This window comes from Branchiostoma lanceolatum, chromosome 17, assembly GCF_035083965.1.
Source record: "Branchiostoma lanceolatum isolate klBraLanc5 chromosome 17, klBraLanc5.hap2, whole genome shotgun sequence".
NCBI lineage: Eukaryota > Metazoa > Chordata > Leptocardii > Amphioxiformes > Branchiostomatidae > Branchiostoma > Branchiostoma lanceolatum.
Window position 1 is genome coordinate 13,732,176 of NC_089738.1, and position 21,293 is coordinate 13,753,468.

General features: G+C 43.1%; 2 protein-coding genes across 3 annotated transcripts; both read left to right on the plus strand.

Annotated features, from left to right (window-relative positions):
- Positions 1 to 1,080: 1,080 nt before the first annotated feature.
- LOC136423179 (glutathione S-transferase Mu 5-like) lies at positions 1,081 to 15,909 on the plus strand. 2 transcript variants are annotated; one of them, XM_066411238.1, is made up of 9 exons: positions 1,081 to 1,202; positions 12,775 to 12,850; positions 13,135 to 13,199; positions 13,484 to 13,565; positions 13,788 to 13,888; positions 14,499 to 14,594; positions 15,037 to 15,126; positions 15,521 to 15,541; positions 15,727 to 15,909. In XM_066411238.1, the coding sequence occupies exons 1-9, from the start codon at positions 1,170 to 1,172 to the stop codon at positions 15,814 to 15,816; spliced, it is 654 nt and encodes a 217-aa protein (XP_066267335.1). In that variant the 5' UTR covers positions 1,081 to 1,169; the 3' UTR covers positions 15,817 to 15,909. The 2 variants fall into 2 exon arrangements, with proteins under 2 accessions (XP_066267335.1, XP_066267334.1); XM_066411237.1 differs by lacking the exon at positions 1,081 to 1,202 and adding an exon at positions 3,856 to 4,011.
- A 1,096-nt stretch (positions 15,910 to 17,005) lies between these two features.
- LOC136423180 (glutathione S-transferase Mu 1-like) lies at positions 17,006 to 21,066 on the plus strand. The gene is made up of 9 exons (XM_066411240.1): positions 17,006 to 17,169; positions 17,981 to 18,056; positions 18,293 to 18,357; positions 18,707 to 18,788; positions 19,287 to 19,387; positions 19,883 to 19,978; positions 20,342 to 20,431; positions 20,694 to 20,714; positions 20,867 to 21,066. Exons 1-9 carry the CDS (start codon positions 17,134 to 17,136, stop codon positions 20,954 to 20,956), a joined length of 657 nt encoding a protein of 218 aa, XP_066267337.1. The 5' UTR covers positions 17,006 to 17,133; the 3' UTR covers positions 20,957 to 21,066.
- Positions 21,067 to 21,293: the final 227 nt, after the last annotated feature.

Genomic DNA, 21,293 nt, shown 5'->3' on the forward strand with positions numbered 1-21,293 from the left:
CATCCTGTAAACCGCCTTGAGGCGTATAACAGTTTTGTACAGTAAGTACAAGCTGCATAAGACGGAAGTGATAGGTTTGATCCACTCACACCGGGATGGATCCTTCTTGTAATGTGTGGTGGGTCCTTTAACATGCTCGAGGTGTGGCTCTCCTCTAAGGATTACCACTTTTATATCCCATCAAAGTGGACGTCCCTAATCTAACCTAGGTACTCATTTTCAGAGTCGAGTCAGGAGATAGGTGTAAAAGGCACAGCATTTGGGGCCTGCTAGGGATTCAAAGCCAGAACCTTTAGATTTTAAGTTGATTACCACGATAGCCATATTCGCGTCACGTTCAAGGTATGTCTGACATTTTTTCAGAAGCGGCGTGTAGCGTGTTAGATTTACTCGAAGGGAAGGATCGTTACCCTCTTCTGATAGGTACCATTCGAGGGATTGGCAGGCCAAAGAACGAGTGGCAATCAGAGAGCAACGCTCATTCTGCTTGGAGAGTAATGTTAAACCAAGCATTATATGTAACGTGACCTCTGTAGGTCGTGCACTCGAGAAAAAGCCCATTCACCCTTACAGTAGGTCAAAGAGAGATTTATGTGCCTCGGGCATTGTCGACATTGTCACGCCTAGCGCTGACAAAACATTCCCTTTCAGACTGCCTGACAAAACAAACTGAAACAGTTTGGCACCAAATCAAAAACCCGATACTCAAAGAAAGTAGTTCTATTTTGTTTGTCCAAAAATTGGTAGTAAAACTAGGGGAATGGCCTTGGGCAATGATTTAATCTATTGCAGTAACATGGCCAAGAAGCAGCAGCCTATATATGTTGCTGCAATATAGATACTAGTAGATAGACATTTTATACTGTGTGAACTTCGGATGAACCTAACCTAAAGAGAGCTGGCCTTGCGTTTAGGCGACGTCGTCTAAGCAGAGTGTTTCGCACATTTCAAAAGCTCGTTTGTCAAAGGATAGTTTTTACTCCTATGATCCTGTCAAGATTGGCTATTTGTTTTATGTGAAAAACATAGACGTACAATAAAAAGAAACTGGACGCCCTAACCCCCCTTTTCCCCTTGGAATGACCCAGGTTCATTTTGGCAGCCGTAAGTAGCAAACCGTGACCGGCGTTGTGCGATTACAGCTACCATTCCATACTACGTCACCACTTATGCCGGCTTTAGGGTACTGGAACATCAGAGGGGTAAGTCATATGTCAAAAGGTAATACTGTAGCTCAAATAAACGCCATGGCTATGTAGGTCCGGGTGGCCATGTTCGGAATATACAGTACAGAGGATCATGATTCTAGCCGTGACATGTCTATATAAACCAGACGAGGCTGAATAGACAATAAAATGACCAACTTGTATAGATGATTTGGGGCGCTGACTGTCATTTTTCTATCCTGCTATTCGTTGGCAAATTACAGTTAACATTAGCGAAGAAGACCACTCAGGTGACCAATGATATCCGGTCTACATTCACTGTAGACATAGGCAGGTGGTCACTGTAGACATAGGCAGGTGGTCACTGTAGACATAGGCAGGTGGTCACTGTAGACATAGGCAGGTGGTCACTGTAGACATATGCAGGTGGTCACTGTAGACATAGGCAGGTGGTTACTGTAGACATATGCAGGTGGTCACTGTAGACATAGGCAGGTGGTCACTGTAGACATATGCAGGTGGTCACTGTAGACATAGGCAGGTGGTTACTGTAGACAGGTGGTCACTGTAGACAGGTGGTCACTGTAGACAGGTGGTCACTGTAGATAGGTGGTCACTCTAGACAGGGTGTCATGTGTATGTCATGTGTGTGCATGTGTCAATGGGAAAAATTGTCTGAGCGACCACTACTAGGTGGACATGTTGGCCAGGCGGGTAGATGTGACCACTGCACTTGTACAAGTTTGACCGTATTGTCGCTAAAATTAACCCCTTTGCTATGTAGGATCATATAGATCCGGGTACGGTGGCCATGTTCAGAATATACAGTATAGTGAATCATTCTACCACAGCCTGCGTACTCTGTAAAACATGTTAGTAGGCGGAGCTGAATAGGTAGTGAAATTGTCAAGATTGTAGCACAGATAATTTGCGGTGCTCATTCGTCGGTAAGCTATTTAGGCTATCAAGGGTGACTTCCAATTTCCAAGCAGATGTTGAAGTAAAAAATCGCAATATGCTTTCTGATTGAGAAAACACATGATAGTGTTGTACATGTATATTGATTTATGTATTTGGGTCGTCCTGTTTAAACTGTGCTGGAATAATAGTTACACGAAGGCAACCCGGAACTGATGCGTGTAACGCTATGACCGGCTAATGTTTCTGGCAAATCATGTCTACTATGTTTAATAAATACTAGTAGACTATTTTCGTGAAACGGTTGTTGTTATGTGGGTCCGACAATGATGTACATATTAGCCGTACACATGCATATACGAGTACTAGCGTTAGGATTTGGTTAGATACTTCCGGATCGTAGGTTCCAGTTACGGTTTTATACTATTACATTTTTTTTTCTTATTGCTGGTCGGGAAGCAATAAGAAAAAATGTAATAGTATAAAACCGTAACTTGAAAAAGAAAACAGCCGGGAGGAGTCTGCATCGGAGGCTAGAGTGGATCATGGAATAGCCGAGTGGCTAATAGCCTGGAGTCCAGCCTTCTTAGCTTTAGTCCCCTACCCAAGCTCCGCTCCCCACCGTACATATTGTAGGCTCGTTTATCAACCAAAAATATATTTTTCACTCCTTTGATCCTGGGAAGATTGGCTATTTGTTTTATATGAAAAACCAAAGACGCACAATAAAAAAAAAAACAGAACAGAACGTCGCCCCAACCCCCCTTTCCTGACGTGGAATGACCCAGGTTCATTTTGTGACGGTGGCACTAGTAGCACACGACCTGACGTTTTGCGATTAAAGCTCAGCCATTCCCACGTCACCGGGCCAGTTATGACCTTTTTGCATACTGGGTCACCAAAGGGGTAAGTAATATGTCAAAAGGTAAACTGTAGCTAAAGCAAACCCCACGACTTCTATGTCCGGAACATATAACTTTATTGTACAACAATTATTCAAGCAAGGAGGTTCAAGGTACAAAGCACAACATATAGAGAGAGGGTCGTTCTAGCGCATGTTTATATATATACCAGGCGTGGCTGAATAGATAGTAAGATCGCCAAGTAATTAGTCATCATTAGTCAGCAATGCAGTTACAAGTTGGCATGTCAAACTTAACTGCTTCAGATTTTGTGACTGAAAACAAACTTCGTATTTCCGTTCTTTCCGTTCGTGTCTTCATTTTACACTAAGATGTTTCTTTGAGTCGCACATAATGTAAGTATATTACGTCATATAACGTTAAAGATCTTAGTCCATCGATGAGGAAAAATATACGTTCCGTTAGCTCCTTGATTTCACATTGGTATAGATGCTTCCAACTACAGAAGCAGAATTAGTTTTGGAGCTTGCGGAACCAATGAGGTTGATATTAACCTAGCCTGACTAAATCGCACTCCTAGCGGCCGGCCCGACGGATACTCGGGGAGGGGTCATTAACCTCCGCCAGCGAGAGCTTGTGTAAACAAAGGCTAATATTAACCCACTCAGTGGCGGAACACTAACAATGGATTATTCCATCGAGAAGTGGAGGACAGAACAGTCAGGGATATACTTAGACTTCTGTCTTTATTACTATTTCTTTACCAAATTTAGGTTCCTCAACCCCCAATGATATACTCATATACTTCCGACCTCTTACTCCATTCCTGACGTTAAATAGTCCTGTTTGTACACCCCTATGTACGCTGTAGTTGGGACATCCCAAAGTGTGACCGCTGCTTGACCCCGCGGTCCCATCTGGTCTGACGACTGACGCTGAATAGTCCACACCTTGTCCTCCACACCCGCTTGCTCTCCAAGTTCTTCGTGTTCTTGTGTTGAATCGAAGCCTAATATCCCCTTTTCAGCATGCCGGCACAGTTTGCATACTGGAACATTCGTGGGGTGAGTAACGTAACGGTTACTGAGTTGTAGTTGTTGTCCTTGTTTCATAATAACGTCTATTGTTTCGCTAGGCGTGATTACTAGTACTCTCCTCTAGTACTCTATTAAAGATCTGGTGTGTTTTCGACGTATTTTTGCGGTATTTTATACGTCTTTCTACTTTTCCGTTTTTAGTTGGGTCTCCCTCCTCTAGACCCACTAAAAACGGAAAAGTAGAACGGCGTATAAAATTCCGCGAAAATACGTCGAAAATACCTCGGATCTTACCTCTGCTTGGAGAGTAAGACGTGGTCCTCTAGGTGACCATGATTTCACTTGGTTCAGGTTCATGTCGTTGATGACGTTGATCTCTAGGTTTTTAGCTCTTGGTGACTTTTGAGTTCGATGTAACTTTGTCTTGGTGTTACTAGTACTGTGGCGTGGTCGACATAGCTCTTGACCACGCTGTGATCAGGCATGAGCCACACCAGTTTTCTGTGATCCACGTGTGCTTCAATAATAATAATAGTTTATTGCAAATTCATGCCCGTAGGCTAATTGCATGTTGACAACAATGTCGAAATACAAATGTAAGGTAAAACAAAGGTATACATGAATACAAAATCATTCTATATTGCTATTCTACAGTAAGTTTCTATATCTACGGTACTAATGCGGGGTTTGATTTCTTCTCTGAAAGCAGTGGAAAATAAAAAGTCCCACACTTTCAATGATGAGTGGGTTGGAAGATTTTAAAAGGAATATGAGTTTCTGTGTATTTCTTAATTTAGAAAAGTTTTTGGAGATTTCGGATACTTTCGTGAATAATCTGTTTCTTTCGGTTTCAAATTCGGGACATTCGCATATAAAATGTATTTCATTTTCCACTGCTTTCGTTGCACACTGTTTACATGTTCTGTCCTGGACCGGTAGCTGTTTGTATCTCCCTTTCTCTATTTCTAATGGGTGCGCGCTAATTCTTATCTTACATATTGCCGCACGTTGGTCAAAGTCATTATGATACAGATAATTTTCCATGTCGTAGATCGTTTTTACGTTTTTGTAAAATCTTAGTTTTCCTTCATCTTTCAACAGGTTATGAAAGAATGTTTGAATATACATATCTTCTAATCTTCTTCTTAACAGTGCACATGTCTGTCTAACGTCTATATTAGGGTTGTCGGTATACCAAATGTATGAGTAGCCACAATTGTCAAGTACCTCCTTTACATGTTGAGTCCAGTTTTTCCTACGATTATTCACAGGTATATGTTGTTGTGACAGAAGTGCGTCTACTTGGAGGGGATGTGAGGAAATGTCTAGTTGTCTGAGTCGTAGCCAGTATTTGACTATGCGGACTGAAACATCTAGATCGACTGGAAATATACCCAGCTCCGCTCTACTTGCTACGTTACTTGAGCTTCTTTGGACACCAAGTATATTTTTACAAAATCTGTTTTGAATTATCTCGATAGGACACTTATCGTTTAGGTAATCCTTTCCCCAGATTTCGCAACCGTACAACATGATAGACTTAATACATGCGTTGTATATCCTTAACAGGGCCTTAGGAGACAATGGTGAGCGAATCAAATGTTTGAGACTGAAAATGGCTTTACGTGCTTTTTGTGATAATTGATTTTTGGCAAGAGAAAAATTTCCCGACGACGACAACATCAAACCTAAATAGCAGTAAGAACTTGCTGTTTCAATACTCTCTGAACCAATGAAAAAATTCACGTCCTTGAATAGGCGTCCAGTTTTGTTAAAAATCACCACTTTTGTTTTTTTCTGATTCACTTGTAATTTCCATTTTGTGCAAAACATATTTAGTCTGTCTAAAGCACGTTGTAACCCTTCTTCGGTCTCTGAGAAAATCACCACGTCATCGGCATAAAGTAGACAAGAGACAAAAAGATTGTGCAAAGTGGGAGGTACGCATTCGGGGTTATCTAACTCTTTGACAAGGTCATTAATAAATAGGTTGAAAAGTGTAGGGCTGAGATTGCAGCCCTGCTTTACACCTCTGTCTGTGTCGAATAAAGGAGTGAGACCTGTGGAAGTTTTGACGCACGTCTGGGAGTTAGAATACATGGATTTGATTAATTCATAGAATTTTCCACCTATCCCTGAGCTGAGTATTTTATAGCGAAGGCCTTCTCTCCAAACACTATCGAAAGCTTTCCTGAAGTCGACAAAACAAGCATATAGCCGTTTATTGGAATTAACGTATTTAGATATTAAGGAGTCAACAACGAAAAGGTTATCTCGTGTTCCAAAATTCTTTCGAAATCCTGATTGGTTTGGGGAGAGAAGTGAATGCGCGTCTAAATAATTAGAGAGGCGGGTGTTCATTATTGTGGTAAACAATTTGGCTAGGCAGCTCGTTACAGAAATTCCTCTGTAATTATTCAGGTCCTCTTTAGAGCCTCCTTTGTGAAGTGGTACGATGTGGCTTTCGCACCATTGTTTAGGGAAGTGGCCTGATGACATGATTAGGTTGAATAAAATTGCTAACGGCTTTGTTAGAACATGTGCGGCACATTTCAACATTTCGTTTAATATAAGATCATTGCCTGAGGCTTTACCATTCTTTAATTGTGAGATTGCTTGATTGATTTCGCTTGCTTGTATTACTGTATCCAAAGGGTTGTGTTTTGACAGTTCGGTTTCCATTTCATTCAGTTTATTTTCAATGTGAATATGGAAGCTGTTGTTTGTTTTGGGTAAGTTGGATTTTTCATCACTTCCATACAACTGTTTGAAGTATGTATGGAGAGCTTGACTGTCCACTGCTTCCTCAGTGGATACACGATCAGTTGTTTTAAATTGTTTGATTAGTTGCCAAAATGTTGAAGGATTGTTGCCGGTTTGGGAATTAAGCTGTTGTAGAATATTGTCTTTGTATGACCTTTTCGTTTTTCTAATAAGTCGAGTGTAATCTTTTTTCATTTTGAAGTACTTGCCTCTAATGAAAGGGTCACGGGAGTTTTTTGAAAGTAATTTACCAAGATTGTTTAGGTTACGTCTGGCCGTTGCACAGTTGTCATTAAACCAGTTTTTCTTGTTTTTGTGTTTGTTATGCTGATTTGTGCCTTGTCTTGTACATCGTAATTTTAGTGATTTTTTACCAGCTTCCTGTAGTAACGATGACAGACCAGTGAGTGTATTTTCGATTGAGTTCAAATTCAGCGTGGTTAACGTTTCTTCACTGTTTTTCATAACGTTTTCTACATTGACAGTAAATTCGAGGGTATTGACAATTTCCTTGAACTTTTCTTTAGAGTCGGCGCTCCACACAAATTTACGGTGTGGCCGAATGGGAAGAGGGGATTTTTTGGGCAACGGTTTTGAATTACAATGCAGAATCAGTGAGAGTTTACAGTGATCCGAAAGAGGTGTTAATGGGTGGACATGGAACAGAGAAACTTTACGAAAAAGGAATTTTTCACTGACAAGAACATAGTCGACTACACTAGACCCGTTTGGCTGATAGCATGTGGGTTTGCCTAGTGCGTCTCCGGGTGCTCTGCCATTTAGAATTCTTAACTTACTGTTGGTACATAGCTCAATCAAATTTTTACCGAAAATAGTGGGGGTACTTGTGTCCATATTATTACGGGGCAACGGACTGTCGAAATCATAGTCCTCTGGAAGGCTGTCAATTGGCCAATCATCTTCAATGTAATCTTTTAGGTTACCCACGCGTGCATTCAAGTCTCCCCCTACTATCACCTCGCCATAGTTTTTATAATAAGCTATTTCGTTTTCAAGTACGTCAAAAATGTCATATGTTCTATTGGAATGAATTGTGGATCTATTTGGGCTTATATAAACGGATGCTAGGAAGATATCTTCGTCTATATTTAACAATTCTTTGCTGACTTTTACCCAGAGAATATCCTCTGATTTGCTGTCTAATTTTGTAACGAAGTTTTTGTATTGCTTTTTAAACAGGAATATGATACCGCCGGAACTACGTTTAGCTTTCCTAGTTTTGGTTCTAACACTACTAAAACATAAAAAGTTGGGGAAATGTTTCTCACCTGTATGCCAAGTCTCGAGGATGGAAAAGAAATCAAACCCTTCTATCTGACTTACAAAATCACTATCTTCTACTTTGTTACCGAGTCCGTGTACATTCCAAAAGCCAAAGGATATCCCATGGCTTTTGGGGATAGGTCTAGAGTTCCTATTTCTCTTACTGTACGTCGTGTTTTCTGGACGATACATCAGTTCGAACCTTGAGGTCTTCCATTACTGGGTCTGGAAAATGATCCATGATACGGCCCGCTGTCACGGTAGGGCGGCGGTGCTCCATAGGGTCCGTTGTAGAATGGTGGTGCCTCACACGGCCTGCTGTTGTAGCGCGGGGGTGGGGGGAGTCCAAACCACATGGGACGCGGGTAGCTGTAGTTGCCATCGTACACTTCCGTTAAGGATGGCCACTCCCTGTCCCATTCGGTATACATAGGGGAGGGATGGTAGGGACCGAGGGGGCGCGGCACACGCATGAACGGTGTCCGTTGTGGAGCGTCCTGGTAGGCCTGGTTGTACCCTTGAACGGGCGGTTCCTGTCTGCCACGTTCAGGGGCGTCGTACGTAACAACCTCGCGCCTGGAGTCTCTCTGTGGAGCGTGTCCCTGCTGACCGTGTTGTGCGCGCGTCATGTTCGGCTTTGCGGTACCGGTTCTCCTCCCCTTAGAGTGTTCGTACCTTCTGCTCTGATGCCGCGGGGTGGACGGTGGAGAGCTTCCGTTCTCCTGGCGTCGTTCATTCGCCAGGTTTCTTGGTTGCAGTCCGAGGGGCCCCGTGGCTTGTTTCTTAATGTTGTAGGCGAGCACTCTGACGCCGTCCGCGTTCAGATGGTATCCGTCCCGCTCGAACATTTCCTTGTTGTGGTCATTATTGCTCCACAGTTTTGCATGGTTAACAAAAGTAAAGGAAGCGTTTGCCTGGCATCTGTCCTGTAGGTGTTTGTTGATAGTCATGATGTTTTCATTGATGTCTGGGTTCTCTCTGGAGCTTCTTCTCGGAGGTACAGCCGAAACCACCACGTCAGCGTTAGGGAAAAGGGACTGGGTGGAGCTGATTGTGGTGTCAAAGTCGTCAATGATCTCTTCTTTAGACTTGGTTACGGTGTCATTAGTTCCGACATGTAGGACGACTGTACTTGGTGGTGACGTTTCCTTGGAAATCGTCTCCAGAGCAGACAAGGTAGCTGGTAGGGTGGGGGCCCAGTACGGCCTTGGCACATCAGCTGTAGGGCTTAGCAGACCTGGTTTGAGCTTCTTTGCGTTCGAATCGCCGATTATCACCACGCGTTTTGACTTCTGTGTAGAGTGCTGGGGACGCGGGTTGGTGTGAGCCCTGGTGTTGGTTATAGACTGTATCAGGGCTTTGGGGTCTGTTTCTAGGTCTGTGGTACTGGAACTCAGCTGGGAGGGGGAGCCTTGCAGTGCCTCAAACCTATTTGAGGTGGCGACAGCGTATTCCAGCACTGTGTTTTGGTTGCTTGGAAGCTGGTCGCTGATCGTAGACGTGACCTTATCCAGAATGGCATCTTTCATATTAGCCACCTTTACTTTCAGGCTTCCCTGGGTAGTTTTCACCTCACTCATGTTCCTTTGAATGTCTGATGACTTGGATTGGAGAGAGGTAGTCAGGTCCTCTAGGTGTTGAACTCGATTACGTAGTCTGTTGTTCTCTTCCCTCAGTTTCCTGATCTCGGCGTCGTACTTCGCTGATGTAGTATTTGGGTCTGTCGGTAGTGCTTTGAAGATGGTATCAAGCTGATTTGACACATTGGTTTCAAATGCATTGGATTGGATCTTCAAAGAGGCAAGGCTTGTCTCCAGTTCTAACAATGCTGTCTGTAGCTTTTCCATTTTCTCACAGTTCGAAGGTAGTCTCTCCTCTGTCATGCATTCTCTGTGATTTGCATGATTGCCCGCACCATTGTCTGCTGCTGTAGGGGTGATAGGTGCCGGCGGAGGTGTGACATGGGTCTGCGTAGCCTTGCGTTGTTCTATAGAAATGGCGTCGCGAGGTATCTGGCAGTTTATGCAATGGTAGACTTCGTCTGTGTGTTTCAGAAGGGACTTTGTATCTTCATCAAGGCCCGTACAATCAAAATGCGTCCAACTTGGACAATCATTGCACCCGACGAAGTAGTCGCCCTCACTTTCTACCTTATTGCATACAGCACATTTGGTGATGTCGTCGCCGTCTTGGGTATATGGACAGACGATGTTGCGTTGTTCTTGTAGATACTGTTCGCTGTTCAGGGGCTGATCGACCTTGTTTGACATGACCATGGCGTGTAGGATGTCATAGTGGGAGCATAACCATAACACGTAACTATCGCCCTGGATATGTAACTTGCATGTGTCATACACGGTAATGTGTATTGACCCAAACTCTCCGCCGAACAGTGGGTCTGCACACTTGTACATAGCACTATAATGAACACCGTGCTGTCCGAGATCATTCCCTTTTACATTGTAGTATGCCTCGCATACAGTCTTCCATGATTCTACGGTATCCCTCGGTACGTGGACTGTTAACGAACACGAGTTGTGTGTTACGCTGTGGCGGTCCGCGACATGAGAACGGTCAGATAGCCCTTTTTGGTGCTTCTCCATGTACGATAAGAAAGCGGCGCTTACCTCCAGGAACTGTTTGCGGCTTGTCTTAAAACGATACGATCTCCTCTCGGCGACTTTCAGCGTTTTCACGTACTCTTGTTCTTTGACGTACTCCTGTACGAAGTCAGAGTAGGCTCCATACACTTCTTCGTAGGTGGTTGTTTCAGGTAGCTGGAACAAAGCGAAGATTGGATGTCCGGTCCAGTTGTCTTGAGGGGGGGACGCCGCGGCCATCTTGGGCGCTTGGGGTCCGTCGAGTTCAGAAAGAAGATTCAACGAAAAGTAGCCGGAAAATGACTAGAAAATGGTTGTTATTATACCAATATGTTCTAGGATACGTTAAGAGTAAGTTGGAGTCAAAATCCGACCCAGTATGACCTCAAAATGAAGATAGATTACAACATTGTCAGGAGCGGCGAACTAACACGTCCGAACGCTGTCCTGTCTGTGACGTCTGCGAGTAACATATTTGCTCAAGGAGGTTATATGGACATAAACCTCCTTGGTTTGCTGTAATCTAATGGCTAAACAATGCCGATTCACACTAGCTACTGATAACCTCACAACATTTACCACGGGACTTTATTAAAATGGATTTTAAAGCTCCTTTATTTCATGAACAGATGTTGCCAGATTCGAGCGTCCGGGAAACGACCTCCTTCAGTTGAAGGACAAAGGGTGACCCAGTTTCTATGGAACGGTTTATTCTAGCCTGGGTACCAGACCCCCGCGCTGCAGCGGCTAATCCTTCGGCCGGGGATGCAAGTTTCCCCGCCACCACAGTTAGCACACGGCCCCTAATTTTCTCTCGCTCTGTAGGTTTAGCATATATATAGATAGATAAGATAATAATTTTATTTGCAAGTTCTTGCCCGAAGGCTAATTGCAACATGAAACAATACATAGCAAGGGTATACTGTACAGATAGTGAGAGTTAACAATGTTGACTAGTAGAACACATGGCAAATCTAAAAACTACTACGGAATACAATCTACGCTTTTTGGGTTTGACTTCTTTTTTGGAAGCAGTGGAAGACGAAGTGTCCCACTTTTTTTGTAATGAGTGGGTTTTGGGAGGTTAACAAGGTTCTAGTTTTATTTTCATCAGTAAATGTTTGGAAATTGTGGTAAGTTTTGGAGGCTTCTTTAAAAAGGTCTTTTCTTTCCCGATCATATAAGACTTAAGAGATCGGGTGCCAACTCCATATCGCGTATGTGGCCTCCCCCACCAAAAAGGTGTTCATCTTCTAGCGCGAGGGGTCTGATATCCAGGCTAGGTTTAATCATGTTGCTTGGGTCCAGAAATTTACCCGGTAGAAAAATGGAGCAGCATCAGCTTAGAGATTAGCAATTGGGTCGACCGTAGGCAAGCTCTGTCCAAGGAGGTTATTACCTCCTTGCTTTGTCTGAATGTTTGGTATACATCCTGTAGGTCTCTGTCTGTCGCTATGTTACACGCGTGGTTTAGGTCACTTTTGATTTGCGATGAGTCTGTTGTCAACCCCTCTTCTTTTCGCTTACTCAACAGCGGCATGTAAATTTGCGTATGGTAAACGGGGTGACCCGGTCGTCAATAGTACACAACCTCTCGCTGTCGTGGGCTGATTGGGAGGGGGAGGGGGCAATCAGTCAGTCAGGCTAGGGTTCTGAAGTCTGTGTGTCATCCCAAGTTGGTCATCCTAGTTCCTTTAAAGTTTTAACCATCCTAGTTAGTTAAGCGGGCCCCCATTCTCGCTCCCTTACTACCCAAGGTGACACCCAGGCTATGGGTCCTGTGACGAAATTGTACATCCTAGAGATCAACACCTGAAGCCCGGGGATGATTGATTGGGTTAAAACGCGATTTAGGCCAGGTCACTCTAAGCAAGGGTCATCCACACCCCGTAATCTCCAAACAGAGGTGTGGTATTTTTTTGTCCATTCTTTTTTCGTACGTTACGGTTTTTCATTACAGTTAGGGGAGTGAAAAATGATAACAATAATGATAGCATGCGATATACGAATTAACACCAGCCAAAATTACACACATTCTTTGATTCTCAAATTTATCTACAAGGTTTTACAAATGAATGAAAATGCAGCATATATTTTCTGTTGTCGTACTTGTATCATACCGTAGTTTCTTCTTCTGCTTTAGCTGGCCCAGCCCATTCGCTTCCTGTTGGAGTACACTGGGACTGATTACGAGGAGAAGCGGTATGAGACCGGACCAGGTGGGGAGGGATTTCATAATCAATATATATATAAAATCTTAATCTAGATCTCTATCGATATCTTAAGATATGTATTATATCATGTTCGCATTGATGATGCAAATTAGGTCTTCATTTGCATGATACTAGTAGGGCGGCCCCCTAGCAACTAGAATTAGATTGCAGCTCGCTTTTCAATTGCAGCTCCCTTCAGATTTACAAGCGGCCCTCCTCACGAGTTGCTGTATGGAATTAACGACTTCTGTTAGGTGTGATCATGTCATATTTTACTCTTTTTCTTTCAGCCCCTGACTACGACAGGAGCGAATGGTTGGACGTCAAGCATTCGTTCGGCCTGGATTTTCCAAACGTAAGTAGATTTTGAACCAGGATATTACCACGCAAGTTAGATTGTAGAGTCGCAATTCTAAATGTATCGATTTAAGATGTATAACAAAGTTTTATATTCTCAACCATTGAAGGAGGTACAACGGCCGACGTTTCGGTGACTGTCGGTCACCGAATAGCCGCAGTGCGAAGAAAAACAATTTAGTGTCGCCCTGAAGAAGGTCACAGACGGTCACCGAAACGTCGGCTGTTGTAACTCCTTGGTAGTGAATATGATAAGCATGTTTCGTACTTACACTTTCACAGCTTCCATACTACATCGATGGCGACATAAAGGTCACTCAGAGCAACGCCATTCTGAGGTACATCGCCCGCAAGAACAACCTCTGTAAGTTACATCAACCGTTCTTCTACATGGTTTTAAGTACATCGTACAACGCAAAACGTAGCAACCTAGCCTGACTACACCGCGCTCCTAGCGGCCGGCCCGACGGAGGGGGTCATTACCCTCCACCCGCGAGAGATTGTGTAAACACAGGCTTCCTAGCAGCTTATCGATAAAAATCTAAATATATTTTTAAAAAATACATGTTTCTTTTTGCTGCCGTAGGTGGTGAGACGGAAGAGGAGCGGGTCCGGGTGGACATCATGGAGAACCAGTCCATGGACTTCCGTAACGGCACCGTCAGACTCTCGTACAACCCCAAATTTGTAAGCAAGATGTATCTTATACATAGTGCCCTACATTTGCTGAACGTACAGCGGGGTGTCCCTATAGTTCAACTGGTAGCAGCTTCCTGGTTCCATTTAGCTGCTAACTGGGAGACCCCGGTTCAACCTAGCCTGGTATTCAAAGCTATTAAAGTTATAGCTCCCGGGTCTCTTTTGTCTCTTGCTATTTGCGGAAAGGTCAGAAGAGACTCTGGAGCTATAATAGGCTTGAATACCAGGCTAGGTTCAATCCTGAGTCAGGACATCTCGGTTGGGGCTGCAACGTAAAATGAGGGTCTCATGTTGGAGGAGGCGCCTCGAGCGAAGGGCTAGCAACCCCTCCCTGTAATTAAAAGATATACCCTGCTACTGAAACGGCAAGGAAAATTGCTGGCCTATGTGCCACTAGGTACTACAAGGGTCTGAACGACCGAACAGCATATTTGGGCGTACTCATATAGAAAATCTAAGCACAGTATAGATAGCCTGGATGCTATACATCCAGAAGCCTGACATCCAGGGTACTGAAATCAATGAAATATCTATGTCTCTCTTTGTCTTCGAAATGTTTTTTCCAAGCGAGGGACAATTTAAGAATATTGTATTTCAGGCTGAGTTGAAACCAGGATACCTCAAAGACGTCCATAATTCTATCAAGCAGTTTTCCCAGTTCCTGGGTTCGAACCAATGGTTCGCTGGTGACAAGGTAAGATCTATCTGCATCATGTCAAAGTCTTAAACCCTCATACACCCCTAAGGGTCGAGGTATATTTTAAAGTGACATTTGAACATTCTTGATCTGAAAAAAATTCCATCCGTGACTTGTCAGTAAACATCTACTATAACCTCTCCTCATTTCTAAACGGAATTTGGTAAAATTGGTACAATGCTGTGGAAATTATAGAGGAATATCTGTGATGAGTACGAGTGGGTCCATTTTGACCCCTGCAAAATTTTCTTGGATAGTAGTGAGATCTGATGTAGAAGCTTGAGATCCATCCAATGTTGCCTACAAATGCCATATTCCTGAACTTACGTGACAATTTAGATGACTAGGAAGGCTGTGTAGACTATTTTCACAATTTTTAATGGCTGGTCCACAACTGTGCGGGTATGATATTTCACACCAATGGCTGTCTCCTATACAGGTCACGTTTGTGGACTTCCCCATGTATGAGCTTCTAGACCAACATCGTATCTTAGAGCCAACTCTATTGGACGACTTCCAGAACCTCAAGGTAACGTGAGATCCATTAAGTGCCACCTGAAAATAAAGTAGCAATACTTATCTATTATTATAACTCCTCTCAACCGAAGAACTCTATAGTCTCTGAATATTGACGTGGATTGACGTTAATTACCTTTGCAAGATCGTTATATATTCGTTCTGTGGATGGGTTTGTGGACAGCATATCTTGAGTAATTGTTTATAGTACTTCGTATGTGGGTGGGTGTCAACAAAGCAAAGGACATGTTCGATTATGGGCCCTCAAGCGGATTTCTACGGTACATCAGAAGAACTTCCGGTTTGGATATGTCGTTTGGTTACATTTCGTTTGCTATATTTTTCAAAGTAAGATACTGATAAGTCGTACAAGGAGTGACGTATTTCTTTGTTTCTGTCATCAACAGGATTTCCTGGCGCGGTTCGAGGTAAGTGACGTCACCTTGTCAGCGATGTCCCGTAACACGTATGGCGTAACTGAGTAACTGAGCCGTCTGATCATCAGATTTGATACCTAGCGGAATTCATCACAACTGCAGCTATAACTCTGTGTCTTTTGTGCAGTTAGAATTGCTTCTTGGGAATTAAACTACCAACTTGTACTTCTTTCCAGGCGCTGCCAAAGATCGCAGCCTACATGAAGTCTGACCGCTTCATGAGTCGCCCCATCAACAACAAGATGGCCAAATTCGGCGCCGAATGAACTGTCGTGCCAACTGGGCGTGGAAACTACTCATCATCCCAATGACCATGTACTGAGTGTTGTATCAGAAATAAAGCTGGGTTGAAAATACGACGTTGAATCTGTTTACTTGTGATCATCGTCATTAGGACTGTAAGTTGTTATTTCAGAAGAGTAAACTTGTTTGTCGTAAAGGAAGAAAAGTTGCAATTACACTCGTTCCCATGACAACAAAAAATTACACGATCTTTGTTTGTTGTGTCACTCTTAGGTAGATACCAATGGATGTTTAGTAAGAAAATGGTGGTTTATATGGAAGCTAATCCTTTTATCTTGAATGGAGAATGTGCCTCTTGTATGGTAGAAGAAAAACATCGTTAGATAGAGCACGACTTGCCCTGTTCTGTGACACAGTAGCTTGATATGCTTGGTCATAATCGACTAATCAGTATACCATACGTAAACCACTTTAGCCCAGGGCCACTGTTACCAAGAAACTTTGGAGGAGACGACCAAATTGCAAACGACCACGCTGCCCATGAAGAAAAATAATTTTCGGCCCTTTTTTCTCGGGGCTAGCTCACATACACAGCCCTAGCGCATGGCTCGTTAATGCACGATCATGGCAAAGGACATTGTAAAGACGTATTAGCTTTCTACTAATACATAACATGATACAATAAAATTGATCAAGTAGCAGCTGAGATATGATCTACCGAAATCTAGCTTCCAAAATTTTTTTGTTAATTAAGTTTGGTTTCGCCAGACACCCCATGAATACCGTTGAATGTAACACGTACGCGTATCCCAATGGAATCGTTACCAGAACCTTTGGCAATAACAAGTCAATTCACGTTTAAACGTTTCTGGTCCTCCTAAATTGACCGCCAAGCGTTGCCAGGATCCTCCCTTGGCCTTGCAGACTCATACTTCCAACAGCTGAGACTGGACTTGGACGTGCGGAGCGAAGGAGGTTGATAATTAACTCCCTTGGCCAACAATTAACAATGGCTTATTCCGGATTCATTCAAAAGTTGAGGACCGAAGGAACAGTCAGACAAATCTTTACACTATCTCATAAGTTGTGTCTTTTCTGAAGTCAGATTCATCTACCGGCAATTTGATCCTGACCTCCTCACTTCGTCATTCTTGGCGTGAAATAGACCTTTACCCCTACGTACGCTATTTTTGGAACATCCCATAGTGTGTCCGCTGCGTGAACCCGCGGCGCACTTTGACTTTACCTATCAGCCCACTCTCGGTGCAGGGCGCTCCACACCTTGCTCTCGGACTTCTTCGTACTCCTGTGTTGAACCGAAGCCCAATCCCTTTGTCAGCATGCCGGCACAGCTCGCATACTGGAAGATTCGTGGGGTGAGTAACGTTACGAACGGTTACTAAGTGAATTGTATCTTAAAATGACTGAACATATCGCTCTTTGACTTTGTCCCTTTGTGTTCGGACGTGAGCCACGTACGCCACTCTGCCACGTCACGTAGCCTGTGATCCAGGGTTGCTCAGCTTTGATATGAGCGATGTTTGCACATTGATACTATGGCCGAACAATGCTGATAAGCGTTATATACATTTTGTATACCGACAACCTCACAACACCTCAACCAAGGATTTTGAACCTCCTCAGCTTGGTTTAATGCGCAGACGTGGCCAAATTCGAGCGTCCATACGAAAAAAACTCCTTCATTTGAACTACAAAGGGTGGCCCAGTTTCAAGCCCAGGAATGGTCGATCATGATTGCTTAGCGCCAGAAAATGGGAACGTTATGATTTTCCACTCCAGCATCTGCTTGAAGATTAGTAATTGGGACGGCAGTACGTGATGCCAGCTCTGTCTGAAAGTTTGGTATACGTTTTTTACGTCCCTGTCTCTATGTTACCCGCGTGCTGCAGGTCATGTAGTTCCCCAGCAAAAGACCCTGGTCCCGATAAGTTGAAAATCGCGAATCAGCGCTCCTCAAAAAATAAACGTCGGCGCCCCCCGGGAGGTCTGCAAAGGAGGCTAGCCTGTGGTACACAATCTTTCGCTGTCATATAACTTTTTCACGGAGGTATCATATATTAAATTCCTTCTATTCCATTTAGCTACAAGGTTTTTCAAATGAATGAAAATGCAGCATATATTTTCTATTGTCGTACGTGTATCATACCGTAGTTTTTCCTGTTCTAGCTGGCCCAGCCCATTCGCCTCCTGTTGGAGTACACTGGGACTGAGTACGAGGAGAAGCGATATGAGTGCGGACCAGGTGGGGCGGGATTTTCATCACTTAGAAATTATACTTTTTTTATGTGGAGCTTGGCGAATAAACAAAAAGACACTATTTATACATTGAAAGACTTAGATCCATATCCATGTTTCGGGATCTTTTAAGATATTACAAATGCAAGATATCGCACCCACTAGCAACTTGGGTTTAATGCAAGTTTCCGTTTGAACCACAGTTTACTATGACTATGTGATTCTTGACTGTTTGACTTTCAGCCCCTGACTATGACAGGAGTGAATGGTTGGACGTCAAACATTCGTTCGGCCTGGACTTTCCAAACGTAAGTAAATATTAGGTTAAACCAGGGTATTACAAGAAATTGATTCAGCGGTGTTCTTACCTGAAGTTGAAACAAAAGTTGCGTCTGTCTTTGACCAAGGAGGTTAAATATACCTTGCTTTGACTGTGGATTTGATAGCTTATATGTGGTATTTTTGGCGACGCCTCGGTGACGAAGCCGTTAGTATAGTACTGCGATCGAATTGCCAAATATTCTAAAATTGCACGCACGCATTTCCAAGGGAATTCATTGTTGGCAACCCCTTGCGGGACTTGCCTTTGCACAAAGAAAGGCGCGCTCATACCGGCTATATAGAAGCAGATACAGATAACATTTTCTGCCTTTACAGCTTCCATGCTATATCGACGGTGACGTAAAACTCACTCAGAGCAATGCCATCCTGAGGTACATCGCCCGCAAGAACAACCTCTGTAAGTTATAAGTCAACTGCATGTCATTCTTTTTTTCAGTACATCGCGCAGTGTACAACGTAGCAGACTAGTAACACTCTACAACAGGCCTAGATGGCCTTTAAGAGTGTTTACAGTCACAGAGCGGGCGATTTATAGCGTAAGTGCGATTTAGAAAAAATAGGAGCGAAATACGCAGCTTCGCAATGATGGGAAATTTTCTTCTTAATATATACCCGTATTGTTCCGAGTGTCCATGTCACTTCCTCATCTACCAAACTGTAACATCTTCGATATAGCTCACACTTTCATTGTGAATAGATCGCCAAATTGTATTATTTACTCATTTTTGTTTTATCCACTTTGTATTTGTGTATTATGTGTTCATGTATTGTGTCTTTATTATTTATTGTTATATTTATGTTATTGAGTAGAAGGCTCCACATAAGCAATATTGCTTGTCGCCTAATGCTGCAAAATAAATGGGAATAAATTAAATAAACCGTATTGTTTCTGTAGGCGGTGAGACAGAAGAGGAGCGGGTCCGGGTGGACCTCATGGATTACCAGTGCATGGACTTCCGTACCGGCATGAGCAGGCTCGCCTACAACCCTAAATTTGTGAGTACAATCTATTCATTTACGTGTGAAATCCTGTCCTACATTTGCAGAACGTACATTATAATGCGTAGGGCCCATGTAGAAAGTTTCAGCACGGACATAGACTAGCCTGGATGACAGTCTTCACATGAGGTTAGGAGTTCGAACATCCCGGCTGTTTCGCCCACGCTACTGGAAAGGATCGCAGTCCATAGGGCAGGGCGTTAAGCCGTGGTCCACTGTTGATCGTAGGTGTCTGAAAAGGCTACAATGAACCTGTATATACTGTACATATAGCGTCTGTCTTCTTTGTCACGATCAGTCGAAGAATAGCTCTTCATGACCAGCTAAACTGGTTCGAGATCACTTTTACTTTTCACTTTCACATATAGCGAAGCATACTAAAGCTAACAAAGCTGCATCCGGAGTTCTAAAATTAGTAAAATGTCTATGTCATTTTGTGTTTGCCTGTACAGTGTTTTAGATTGGACAGAGATGATTTATATTTCATTCCAGGAGGAGCTGAGGCCAGGATACGTCAAAGACGTCTACAATTCCATCAAGCAGATTTCGCAGTTCCTGGGTTCTAACAAGTGGATCGCAGGTGACAAGGTAAAACATTCGTACAACGTTTCAAACCTTTAAGTTTACACACACACACACACACACACACACACACACACACACACACACACACACACACACACACACTCAAACACAGCAACAACAAAATTTATCTAAGATTTACACCCAAAAAATGCCCTATCTAGCATTTTTCTCTGATATATAGTTGGTGAGATCGAATCTATAACATGCTCACGAATATAAAGTTCCTCAGATACTGCTTGCAAATGATAAAATCCATCATGTAAATGATTTTAAATTCTTGTGTCAACAGCCTTGATGTACCCCAGATTTGTCCACATTTGTACTTTATCGATTATGACTGGTTACACCAATGGCTGTTTCCTACAGATCACGTATGTTGACTTCCTCACGTACGAGCTTCTAGACCAACATCGTATCTTAGAGCCGACGCTATTGGACGACTTCCAGAACCTCAAGGTAACGTGATAACCAATAAGTGCCACCTGTAAATAAAGTATCAATGCAGACAACCTAGGCTAATCTCCAAGTCGGATGGCTAGCTCATGTGACTGAACAGAATAAAATGTATGGTTACAAGACACATATAATGGAGTCTACAGGCAAAAGACGTATGTACTGTATATCTTTTGTATTGTATATCGTATTCTAATCGTACATGTAGATTGAAATATCTATCTGGACTAGACATAACGTATATCTTTGTTTCTGTCATCAACAGGATTTCCTGGCGCGGTTCGAGGTAAGTGACGTCACCTTGTCAGCAATGTTCCGTAAGTTAAACACATGTGACGAGATTTGAACCCTACCGGAATCCATAACAACTGTAGCTGTTAATCTACGTGGTTTGTACCGAGTCGTTTGCAGCTTGTACCAACTTGTATTTCTTTCCAGGCGCTGCCAAAGATAGCAGCCTACATGAAGTCTGACCGCTTCATGAGTCATCCCATCAACAACAAGATGGCCAAATTCGGCGCCGAATAAAGACGACAGAGCGATCGTCCCCTTCGTACTATCTCAACGCCATGAAAATCGTGTGCTGCTGAAAGTTGTATCAGAAATGAATATGGTCTGAAAGAATGACGTCAAATCTACTTATGTCATAGTCATTTTTAGCGCTATATCTTGTTTATTCAGGACTGTAATGACTTAGAAGTAAACTTGTTTGTGCAAAGAAAGGAAAGTCAAAGTTACACTCGTTGCCATCACCATACAAAAAGATACGTAGTACACAATCTTTGTTTATTTATTATTGCGGGTGAGGTAGATACATACCGAAAGTGTAGCAAGATAACGGTGTTTTGTTTGAAAGCTACATCTA